This window comes from Diadema setosum, chromosome 4 (genome assembly GCF_964275005.1).
Source record: "Diadema setosum chromosome 4, eeDiaSeto1, whole genome shotgun sequence".
NCBI classification, from domain to species: domain Eukaryota; kingdom Metazoa; phylum Echinodermata; class Echinoidea; order Diadematoida; family Diadematidae; genus Diadema; species Diadema setosum.
In genome coordinates this window covers 46,863,338-46,876,161 of record NC_092688.1, presented here as the reverse complement: position 1 = coordinate 46,876,161, position 12,824 = coordinate 46,863,338, and the positions used below count along the sequence as shown (strand labels likewise).

Here is a 12,824-nt window from a genome sequence, read left to right as displayed (position 1 = left end):
ATGATGATGTTGATGTCGACATGTATTTGCAGGGACTGTAGTTATATTTGGGATGTAGAGCTTGAGGAAATGTAGTGTACCATAATTCTGTGCGTGTTTTGATGCTGCCAGTATAGGGTTCACACATTTTTTGGGTCCCATCTATATTTTATCAGTTCAGTATTTGTGTGCTGGCATTTGTTATTCCCTGTTTTGATGGGACATGTGTGCTTTAGGGTTCTGACGTCCACTTGAATTGAATTGAATTTTGGATTTGAAATGTTTTTGTGTGACCCTTTTCAAGGAAGTATTGAATGCTTGTAAGTAAGCAGGTATGGGACCTACGGCTTTGTGTCCCGAGACTCAGAAGGACTAGGCAGATGCCTTGCCTATAGGGGCACAACTGCTGTAGCCAAGGGACTCAAACCAGACGTTTGTTTGTCACATGTATAGGGAAATAAGTGTCAGTCACAACTTTAAAGGGACTGTACAGTACTGGTTGAGGTGGGGATTCATGTTTTGAACATTCCTAAGTGAGAAAATGAAAAGCCTCTTATGAAATATGAAAGAGCATGTACATGTAATTTTAAGAAGGATGCAACGTTTATTTGATGAAAATTGGTTTTCAAATGGCCGAGATTTCCCAAAAAGTGCTAATAATAAAAGGCGACATGCCACAACTTTATTAGGATCTCTTTGTTTCACCTTGTTTTTGGATATCTCAGCCATTTCAAAACCGATTTTCATCAAATAATCTTTTGATACCCCTTAGAACTGCACCTCGACCAGAACTGTACACACCCTTTAATGAGGAATAATAAGAGATAGCGCAGTTCATTCTTTCATCTTTGTACACTTGTTGTTGTTTTTTTCACACAGAAATTAGTTTGCAGGGTTGCCTCCCTTCCTATGCAGTCATTTAAATGAATACCTACAGCTCTATTTTTTTTTATGCCTCCGCCACGAAGTGGTGCCGGAGGCATTATGTTTTCGGGTTGTCCGTCCGTCCGTCCGTCCTTCCGTCCGTCCGTCCGTCCGTCCTTCCGTCCTTCCGTCCGTCCGTCCGTCCGTCCGTCCGTCCGTCCGTCCTTCCGTCCGTCCGTAATGAATTTTGTGGACAAGGTAACTATCAAAACCTGTTGAGGTATCCTAATGAAACTTGGCATGTATGTGTATTAGGGGGTGAAGTTGTGCCTATCAACTTTTGGGTGCACATGCTCAAGGTCAAAGGTCAAAAGGTCAAGGTCAAATACATAAAATTTCACTATTTCCACCATATCTATTGAATGCCTGAAGATATTTTCTTGAAACTTAGTGTATACATGTATTACCCAATTAAATTTCTCTGGTGAAAGTTTGGGTCATGAGGTCAAAGGTCAAAGGTCAAAAGGTCAGGGTCAAATACATAAAATTTTACCATTTCCACCATATCTATTGAATGCCTGAAGATATTTTCTTGAAACTTAGTGTATACATGTATTACCCAATTAAGATTCTCTGGTGAAAGTTTGGGTCATGAAGTCAAAGGTCAAAGGTCAAAAGGTCAAGTGAAAATATTAAAACTTCTTTTTTTTTTCTCCATACCTTGGAAAATTGTTCAAGGTATCTTCATGGAACATAGTATGTACATATACTGACTGGAAGTGATTATCTAGAGAATGTAGGGTTCATGGGGTCAAAGGTCAGGGGTCAAAGGTCAAGTGCAACACTTCAAAATTTTACTATTTCCCTCCTATCATGCAATGCCAGCAGGGTTATTTTTTTCTTTTTACACTTGGTGTATGCATACATGTGTAACCTAATCGAAATTCTCTGGAAAGTTTTTTTTTTTTCTTCTTTTTTTTGCCTCAAAGGTCAAAAGGTCAAAGATCAAGTGAAAGTGCTGAACTAACTTTTTCCTCCATATCTCGGAAGTGGCTCAAGTTACCTTGAAACTTAGTACATATTATGCATGTTCTACCTGAAAGTAATTATCTTATGAATTTTAGGGTCAAGGGCCAAATGAAAATGGTAACAATTTACTATTCAATTCAAAAATTGCACTTTTTCTCCACACCTGTACCTTGAAAATTCCTCAGTGCCTAAATGTATGAATGGGTCAAAGTCGAGTTAAAGTCCTTAAATCCCTAGATACATGCTCGCCTATTCATCCAATTAAACCTAGGTCAAGGAAGGTGAACATTCAACACATTTGTGACAAACTTGTCATTTCAATATTTTGCCAATTTTGTGAAAATGTAATCACACATTGTCCACATGTACTATCTAGACCTATTGGGAAAATCATGCATTATGGCGGAGGCATACCAGTCGCCAAAGCGACATTTCTAGTTTCTTTATTTTCTTTATCTCGTAAGTATATGTCTGTGATCAAATATGCAAAAACTGGTTAAACTTTTCATGCTATGAACATACTATATTGGACTCGATGTACAATGATTGACATGTTACACTTGAAATGCTATTCTGTGAATCACATCAAAAAATATTCGAAAGTGTTGCAGTGTTCCTTTAAGTGCACTCTGGAGTCAAAATATCAGATTGCCAGCATTAAGTAGCTCTAGGGATATTTGATAGTCCCAGACAAATTTTACACCGATTAGTCCGAACAAAAAAATCGGCCTGGCAGCTAGTAGGTGCGCAAATAGCAAAAATGAAATTTTGCCTTTAACGTGTGACTCTAATATCTGTGACTGTGGCGCTAATAGCATCCCATTTAGGGGGCTCGGGCGATGCTTGCTACCTGGGACAAATATTGATTGACCTGATTCCGAGGCAAAACATGCGACTCGGGTTTCGCAGGGCGTCCCGAAGACGGGCGTGATTAATTCGCAGGTAGCATGGAGTCGTCGTTCCATTTCGGGGGAAACCTGTTGAAGAGGCAGGTTTCTGGGCTACATTTTTTGCCCCCCCCCCCCCCCCATTTTTCTTCTTTTTTTTTTTGTGGCGGCATCAGGGAGCACGTGTTCAGTGGAGCAATCCCCCGTTTGATCCCCTCCCGATACCGACACAATAGGATGTGCGCCTCTGTGGAGGTTCCGAATACATGGAGAGATAAACATTAGGGCTTCGAACGATTGACAGAGTCTGCTGTCAAGCCTACAAAGGCTCTTTTTTTTTCTTTTTTTAAAATCAGATTTAACATTGGATAACTTGTACATGGGATTAAAAAAGGGGTGATGATGTTTATCAAGTGTTCTGTTTCTTTGAGAGTTTCATCTGCAGATTTTCTGGAGATGGTCTTCCTGTGGTGATACGAGAAAGAAATTCATGATGAGGTTGATTCAAGTGTGAAAAAAAAAAATATCTAAGAGTGGTCAGGGAAAGTATGATAATTGTCAACTTATACTTTTCTCACATCTTCCAAAGAGGGCTGCACATGAGCTGTTCCTCACCAGGACTCTTGTATTTTTTTTTTCAAATTCCAGAAGTTGTTCAGTGCTCTGCCCTGCCCACCAGCCAGATGGGTTACTGCTCAGGTGGAGAGCTGCTCTGAAATGAATAAGTTGGTGGGGGGGGGGGGGGGGGGAGTGCAGGTGTTAGACCAGACTGAATCACAGGTGCACCATGATGTCATACCTCCATTCTTTTACCCCTCCTTAACATCCATGCTCCTGTTGACATGGTTACCCAACTCAGAGATGAAGTTTCAATGATTTCTTGGCAGTCTTAGTTAACTTGCAAGCTCATAATTTGTCAGCACAGGCGAATTAATGTTTTTCATAAAATTCACCAGTAATGCAGTTGTGATTACTATTGCTTAGATCAATAAGGATAGAGATACCATTTAAAGGGTTGGATGAAAAAGAGTTCATCGTCGCTGCCAAATGAAGGGTTATTCATTCTGTGCAGTGATGATTAATCCCTAACATTTAGACATGTGTGTTTGTACCATCCTGATGATTTGATATCTTTGCAATTTACTGATTAAATAGGGGGGCATTTAGAAATCAAAGTGGAGAATGAGTGTGCTCTTTTTCTTTTTCCTTTCAGTTTTTGGAATGAATGCTTGATGGATTAAATGGGAAAGGAAATTAATGATGCAAAAAGTGAACATTTAGCCGAGCTGGGATTGTGTTATGGGGGGATGTGACAGAGAAGTCTGTTGCGTGTTCTGCGACAGTATTAGTAATCAGCACCCATGACACAAATGTCCCAAACTTTGATCTCAACCCCAGCTCACAATAGCCACTTTGCAGACCGATGGGTGCCGACTTTCCACCCCAGTGAATCCATTGTCCCCCCTCGCCCTTTGAAGAAAGCCCAAACACCGCTCCGACCACCGTCTGCTGAGCAAGAAAAATCACATCAGTGTAAAGAGGCATTGTTTTGCAGCAGAAAATAGACACAAAAGGTTTAACATACCGAAGGTATATCTTGAGAGGGGCATCTTGGCAAGCTGTCGGGATATGTTCCAAGATAAAGATTTTGGCATCCATGTGATTTTTTTTTTCCTCAAAAAACTAAACTTGATTTCACGTTTTTCATGCTGTATGTTGTTTCTTGGCATGGAGTCAGTGCATAATAGGTGCAGGTCTGATTCCAGTGACTGGGGTAATATTATAATCTCATTCCGGTGACTGGGGTACTAGTAGTATTATAGTGCGCTTAGCATCATGGTAAAAAGCAAACTATATGTATATGACTGGTTGTGACAAGTGAAGTTTTGCTGAATGTTTCCAGGCATATAGCCCTTTTCTTTCACATGCAATTTTCCTCTCATTTTGCCCCTGACAGCTGGAGGCAGAGAGCTCCCCTCCCCTGGACCGTCCCATTGTGACCCTGATGGGCCAGGATGCTCACAAACTGATGCAGATCGTCAACCAGGTGGACGAGGCCTGGGCCAGCATCCAGCTTCCTCCCACGCTCAGTCCATCACCGGTAAGACAGCGACGACAAGTCGGGACACTGCCCCTGCATCAATCAGTTGGTTTCTCGATGCATTTGTAATCATCTGTGATTGCCTTTACTCTGCTGTTCTGTAGTTTGTCATTCATTTATGCAAATTTATGCGTGATTCTGTCTTTCAGTCCATTCTCTTGATGTTTAGGGGAGGAGACAGTGCGTCTGATGATGCTCCGTGAATGCTATCATTAGAATTGATGGGATGCTGGGATCCATTAGGTAGCACAAAAATCATGCTAGGCGACAGAAATTTTCACTTTAGAGCTACACTTCATGATGCCATACATCACTTGTATGCATGCATTGATGCCATGCATGTGATGTGATATTTAAACCAAATAAAAGGATAATATTCCACATCAAGAGAAACTGATCTCCATGGAACTGCCAGTATAAAAAGTCTGAGCATGACAGACTTTTCATTCCTCTTATTTTTTTCTTTTTTTTAAAGGGGGGTTAATAAAAAATTGCTTCAATGTGTGATCATAACTGAGGGAAAAAAACTTCAGATGGGAATGGAGTGAAGGAAATGTAACTGTTGCCAATTTGCCTGGAGCCGCGGCATCATTCTCTCGGGAAGCCAGCCAGCATGTGTCCTGACCACATCACAGTGTTGTGGCCATGTGTTGCGACTTCACCACAAAAAGGAATTCAGCTCCACAGCGTTTCACTGCCGTGGGGTTTTTGGCCCTTTTTTCTCTATTTCATTCTCTTCTATTCTTTCTTTCTCCCGTACATTGTTATTTTTTTTTTTCCTTTTCCTATGTGGACCTAGAAAATTGGGGTGATTGTCCGGGAACATTGTTGTAATCTCTTACCATTAGAGCCTCTTACGGAGATGAATTCCACGCTTAATGTGCCTGCCATTGGGAATTGGGATGGTAATCGCGAATTTGGATACAACTGGCTCTTGAGGGCGATATGAATTATCACAAAACCAGCCACTCTCATCTTGCTTTCACATGTACAGAGAATGCTTACCTTGAAACATGCTTGTAATGATGCATCACGAGAATCTTGGCTGAAATTTCAAGCATCCTTGGCATGCGAATGCAAACTGGAATTGCGGAGGGTGATTTGAATCGTAATTCCAGTCGTGTTTCAAATGATGATCCAGAGGTGATTTCCAATCATGTTTTGCTAGAATTATGGAGTGAATCAGTCGTGTGAATGTAATTGACCTCCAATTGTGTTTTGGGGGCAGAGCTTACGGTGACCTTTCAACCACTTCCGCAGAAAGACAGTGCTCCTCAAATGCTCGCACTAAAGTGTGTGCAACTTATGACTTAAAGGGAAGATAAACCCTAAGAGCAATGCGGATTGAGTGAAAGCAGCAACACTAGTAGAACACATCAGTGAAAGTTTGAAGAAAATCGGACAATCGATGCAAAAGTTATGAATTTTTAAAGTTTTGGTGTTGGAACCGCTGGATGAGGAGACTACTAGAAGTTATGACGTATGAGTGGACAACAATACAAAGAAAATATAAAGAAAATTCTACAAAAAACCATTTTTCATGAAAATTACAAATTCCGTCATCTTGATACTGACATATGTTAAGGGTAGCAATTATTCCCCCTGCTTTCTGAAAGCGGTTAGTCAAGTGCTCTTTCATAATGTTAGAAAAATGAATTTTTGTTGAATTTCCTTTATATTTTCTTTGTATTGTTGTCCTCTCATACGTCATAACCTGTAGTAGTCTCCTCATCCAGCGGTTCCAACACCAAAAGTTTGAAAATTCATAACTTTTGCATCGATTGTCCGATTTTCCTCAAACTGTCACTGATGTGTTCTACTAATGTTGCTGCTTTCACTCAATCTATATTGCTCTTTGGGTTTACCTTCCCTTTAAAAGTGATTGATAGGAACGTGGAAAGTAGCCAAACCTCCCCTCCTTGCTCTAAAATTCAAAACCGCAGAATCTGCGAAGCCTTCCTGGCTGGTGTGAACGAACAATGATTCAAATTGTAATTGCAATAGTGTATGTACCGTAATTCAGCATTCAAATTCAGCATTCTTGGTACGTGTGAAAGCAAGGATAGATCTACCAACCTTTCCCTCAGTTCATCTCTTCTCTCTTCTCTGTCTTTCTATCCTTCTCTCTTTTTCTTCTCTGCCCCTCCCCCTTCCACCTTGTTTTATCCATCTACTAGATTGTTTTTACCCCGTTTTGCCTGAGCTGTGAGCTACAGTCTGTATGGTCACATGCATGAAGCGAAATGTAAAATTTGGCATTTTGTATGATGGAGGGATAGCAGCAAAGCCGCCCCTCAAGTGATACCATGATGTATTCATTCTCCGTTCCCATGGAGACCAAGTTGGGCATTGGCTCCTCATATGTACGTGACACCACCAAGGGGGAGACATTTCAGAGCTGTGGGCATCAATTAGATTTTAAAAAAAAAAGAATGAAAAGGTTATATGATTTGTGAAGAGTTGTGGTGTGATTCTTTCGTCTGTAAATCATAATGCATGCTCTCTCTCTATCTATCTGTCCGTCCAAATCGCGCAGTTTCCTTGCAACATGAAAGTCGATAGTTCCTATATCCTCATGATCCCACTTCAGGATCGGCCCAAAAGAGGCTTAAATGGCTTGTACAGGGCATCAGTTAATGTTTTGCACAAAGCTTTTTCTAACTTGGGAAAGACTGCAACATTTACATTTGCAGTGTTTGCCCTTTCGCGTTAAAGCAAAACTTTGCAATTTTGCCACATTTGACAATTTTTTTCATTTGTGCTGTGATTAAAAGTTTGGGTGCAATCATGCAGTATGCAAAGTTACAAGTTTGCAGAAATGTTTATTATTTTTTTTTACTCTCAGTTTGAATAGCCCTTTCCTTCTTAAGAGACACAGAATATTTTAATTGCAGGCTGTCATTTAAGCTTCTTGCTAGAAATGTGCTCTTTTAGAAAAGCAAGTAAACTTTTAGAAATGTTTGAAACTCTTGCATTACCATTGGCTGTATTGACAGCATGGCTTACTTTGTGCAAAAGGTGATTAAGTCCATGTTTGATTCTGAACATGTTTTGGTATACTTCATTGCAATATTCAGATGAAACTTTCAGTCTCAATCTGAAAAAAAAATAAAAATTGTGATCCAAAGTGAAGTCTTGTGTTGATGTTGATTGAGATGTGGTGAAGATTTAGATATAACTCAGGGTTATGATATCTTTAATGATAAAGTAGTGTATTCACTGCACAAAGTCAAATGTCAAAATGTGAAAAAAAAAAGGAAAGCAAAATTTCTGCAGCTCCAAATCCTGACAATGTTAAGATAGAAACAGCAAAAATTTGGGCATGTGTTTACCTGCTTTAAGCATTTCTGTAGATCATCATCCTAAAAGTGTAATGCAAAATGCATCACGTTGATTTTCTGTGCAGTTTTAGAGACATATTTTAGTCATTGGAAAATCGTCTTCAGTATTCATATATGATAGAAATAGAGGTAATTAATAAATATTGTTGATTTTGATGCACATTATGTTTTGATGGGATAGTACTGAGCTTTGACAATTTTTAAGAGCTTTCTGTACATCTCTTTCCTTTTTATTGTTTTTTTTTATGCATTCTTATAACTCGCTACCTTTTAAAATACATCTGTGTGGTTTTCTAACTTTTTTTATTAGTATGTCTTACAATTAATCCACGGCAAATGAGATTCATTAGGATCCTAATGCAAAAATTTGCGCCGCAGACGTCTCAAATTTCAAGGCTGCAATTATCAGTCTCTTATTACTGCTGATTATTTTCCCATCTGGAGAAAGTATGAATTTATAATCTCCCATGACACAGCACTTTTCCTGTGTTAAGTGTGGGGTCTGCCAATTTCCCATTATGTGTCGTAGGATTGGCAAGTGCTAACATACTTTATTACTTCCGCCAAGGGAGGAGGTTATGTTTTCATTGGCATTGGTTTGTTTGTTTACTGATTGGTTTATTTGTTTGTCAGTATGCAAAATAACTCAAAACGTTGAGAACAGATTTGGATGAAACTTACAGGAAAGTTTGAGAATGACACAAGGAACAGTTGATTAAATTTTGGTAGTGACCTTGGAATTTTTTGGATTTTATGAAGGATTTTTAATATTTTGACAAGTACAATGTAGGGTCAATGAACTTGGGAGCTCAAGCTGCGCATTTTTTGTTAAGGTTTGCATACGCACACTAAAGTGCGTGCTCTAGTTTCTGCTAAGGCAAGGTGCACCGTGCAGCTGGAAGTTGATGACGTGACAAAAGGCTTCTATATTGGGGAATTAGGTGATTTTCAGCATGCATATTTTTGTACATGTGATCATAATTTGGTCACACTTGCACTGTTCTCTTCATCTCATTTTTCTGGTTATATATGCAAAGAAACTTATCTTTATGATGTAATGATGTACTTCCCCTTTAAATTTAATGCTTCTAGGATATTGATATTTTAGTCTCAAGTGTGCAGATCGGGATGAGGAGAGATGATGACAGCACCTCATATCTCTCCAATTGGTTCTTACTTCAAAAATATATCTTAAATCAGAATCCATCAATATTTCAGCAACTTCAATTCCCCCTTTAAAAAGAGGCACCGGTGCTGATTATTACCACTGTAGAATACCATCATACAACCTACAAAATATCTTCATAGCAGCTCATGTCAAAGGAGGAAATCTACTGAAGATATGACTACTCTAGAGCTCTTTGACTAATACCCTTTTCAGAAACTTCTCTGGCTCGGACCAGGCTCGAGCTAAGTCATAAAATTTGGAGTTTATGAATGGGTCGGGCCAAAGTGGCCCACGCCAGGAGTGGGCTATTTTAGCACTGCTGAAGCTAGCACCAGGCACGGGCCAGGCTCAGGCCAGGAGCTGGCCAAAAGAAAAAATGCATGAATTCCTGAAAGCAATATTTGATAATTTGTAGTCACTACAGCATGTGCAGGTCAGTTGAGGACCTGTTAAACACAGTGACATCATCACCTTTTATTAGCATGCATGAACATTTCTAATTTCACTCTTTCGTATTAAAAATAAAATAAAGAAAAACAGTGAAAATGCTGAATTTCATGACTTTGGTTATATTTTTCAAGCTTTTCTGAAAGTTTTATTCTTTCGTTTTTGCGTTTGAGCATGAAGTGCAATTTTGCTCTAAAGCTGCCTTTTCGAAGGGATTTTAATAACATGCATGCACATGACTAATTTCACTCTTTCGTATTAAAAAATATAGAAAAATAGTGAAAATGCTAAATTTCATGACTTTGGTTATATTTTTCAAGCTTTTCTGAATGTTTTACTCTTCTGTTTTTGCATTTGAGCATGGAGTGGGATTTTGCTTTAAAGCTGCCTTTTCGAAGCAACGAATGCTTTGGGTTTTGGGTCTTTTTTTTTTTTCCTCTGGAAAAAAGAAGAGACATCCTCCAGCCATCTGTTTGTCTCTTTCTGTCTTGCGCTCTGTTCGCGGCTCGTTTAACGTTGTAAGATTAGACGGCGAAGATGTAGGGAATCGATCGCAGCGAAGGTGGGATCAGCTTCGGGGTCCGTTTGTGTGTGAGGATTTTAACAAGCTAGGGTATAATGTGTGAAAGTGTGTGTGTGTGTGCATGAGTGGTTATACAAGTATTTGTAAATTTGTGTGAAAGAGAGTGGGAAAATGCACGGTGGAATGGAATTTGTGTTTGGTACCGTGATTTCTGTGAACGTGACTTTTCTAGGATGATGGGATTTTGTATCCATGTAACGCTTGCAGTGAACAAGGAAAGATTTACTGTTTCCAATGGCCCGAACCTGGTGCAAAGTTTGCTTGGCTGGATCCCGGGCATTGTCTGTACATCTCAAATTGTCTGTACCATGCTTGGCTCAATCCCCGCAATGCAGTACACACACATAGCCAAAGAATCATGCTCATCTGGAGTTAACTGTTGCCAATTAGCGTAGACCTTGGTTCATATTTTCGCTGACAGACAGTTCTATTCTCGCAGACCTGCCTATGTTGTGGTTTTCAAATGCGCTACGGCTGGCAGCGAACAAAGATTTGAGTCAATTGAAGAACCATAATATCTGATGACCCTCTCCCTTCAAATGCTGATATCTTAAAGTGCAATTTGAAACCACGCACAAATTGGCATCAGTGGATGGAGTAAAATCAATTGAGAATTTTAGAGACCTCATCAAAATTGGACTTGATATTACACAAAAGTTTTAAAGTTTGCCACATTTTGTTGCTACAAACGAGTGAAATACTGACATTCTCCAACTTTCCTTTTCCCTGTCCAATATTGCTGAAGCTGCCACTAATCTGTACATGGGATTTCACTCTGTTCATTAGGCCTTGCTGTGCTCTGTTTGCTGGAGTACATTCATCGCTGATTGGCACAGATTTTTTGGAAACTAATTGTCAAAGAATAGAGATTACCTAATCCCCTCTTATCCCTATTGTGTAACCATAGACTTCCTGCTGTACTGAGAAACATCTGAGTGAGCTGCTATTCACAAAAACTGGGCCAAGTTTTGAGGTGTTACTGAATGTTGAGGAAAAAGCTTTGCAAGTTTTAAAGCTAAATGCCTGGGTATATAAACCCTCTCTCTATGCCAATGAGTCAAATGTGTACAAAATTTACACACAAACCTGTGGACAAGAAATCAGTGTGTCATGCGAAGGGTGAAGTGTTGAAACAGGTATGAACAAGGGAGGAAATAATACTTTTAAATGAAGAAATCTCTGGAAGTTCAGTCTCTCGGCATGAATTTTAGTGTCACATTTTATGGCATCTCATGCAGTGACATCATTAGTGGCAATCAAGGAGTTAAGTCATATGTAGACATTCTTTTCCAACATTGGCAAAAGGAAGACTTATGCTGCATTATCAAATAATCATGAACAGTATCAAGATGAAATCATCAATATAGACATTTCTTGGATGACTTTCTTATTAATTAATGATGAAAAATGCATGTGTTGGCAAAGAAGATGTGTGATTTTTGTCTTTGTGCAATTGTACACGAGTGTGTGTGCAGTCTCTCTGTGAGAAAGCGAGTGTGAACAAAGTTGATGAATTCAAAATTCTACCAGGATATGCCAGCCGCTCGCAAATCCTACAATAACAATACACATCTAGGGGCATTAATTCGATTGCCGGGCGAGGAACGGCGGAGGAAGGAGAAGAAATTGTTGATGGAAATCGCACATTGTGACTCATTCATTTTCAGACTTTGGGGGAAATGTCTCGTAGGAAAACTACATCTCGAGGCTTGCGCTGAGGCCCTGGGCATTCTTTACAAGAGTCTCTTGTTTTATGTTTCTCTTGCTCGTTTGGCTTCTGTGAGAGATAGAGAGGGAGAAATATAGAGAAAGAGATAGAGGGAGTGTGGGAGGGGGAGAGAGAGATAGATAGAAATGAGAATATGGAGGAACAGAAACTGAAACAGTAGAAGGTAATGAAAGTGCAAGGCTGGATTTACACACCTCAAAGGGATGACCACATATGCAGATCCAGAAAAGTGGGAAACAAATATACCACTCTAAATATGCATTCATGACATGTGTGTGTGTATTATGCTTTTATGTGTGTATGAATTTATGTAATTATGCATGTATGTGACTTTTTACCATGTTACTGTGACCAAGTTGCATACATTGAAGGTGGGTAAAAATGCATAATCATCTCATTAGCCTGAAAATAAGAAATTTGCAAAGAAAAATAAGAAAATAGGGAAGCATTAAAATTTTACTTCTTCTGGTCCTTGAATGCTGCTTTTTTTTTAGAGTGTTTAGGAAGTCTGTTATATCATTATTTTCTATTTGCAGATTGTGTTGGTTTAAATGCCAATTCTCCAGCAACCATTACTGTGCTTTAAACTGCTATACTGATTTCCCAAAGCTGTGTTTATATGGATACCTGCTTTCATGCTGTGTCTGTGTGGGATATCTAAAATTATTTTGGGCAATTTGTATGTGACTGAAAAGC

General features: G+C 39.3%; 1 protein-coding gene across 1 annotated transcript in view; it reads left to right on the top strand.

The window, feature by feature from the left end:
- The first annotated feature begins 4,740 nt into the window (after window positions 1-4,740).
- Window positions 4,741-12,824, top strand: part of LOC140228053 (uncharacterized) — a 31,859-nt gene continuing 23,775 nt past the window's right edge. Inside the window, exon 1 of the mRNA XM_072308454.1 lies at window positions 4,741-4,860. Within this exon, the coding sequence (XP_072164555.1) occupies window positions 4,765-4,860 (96 nt within the window). The 5' untranslated portion in view covers window positions 4,741-4,764. The remainder of the gene's footprint in view (window positions 4,861-12,824) is intronic.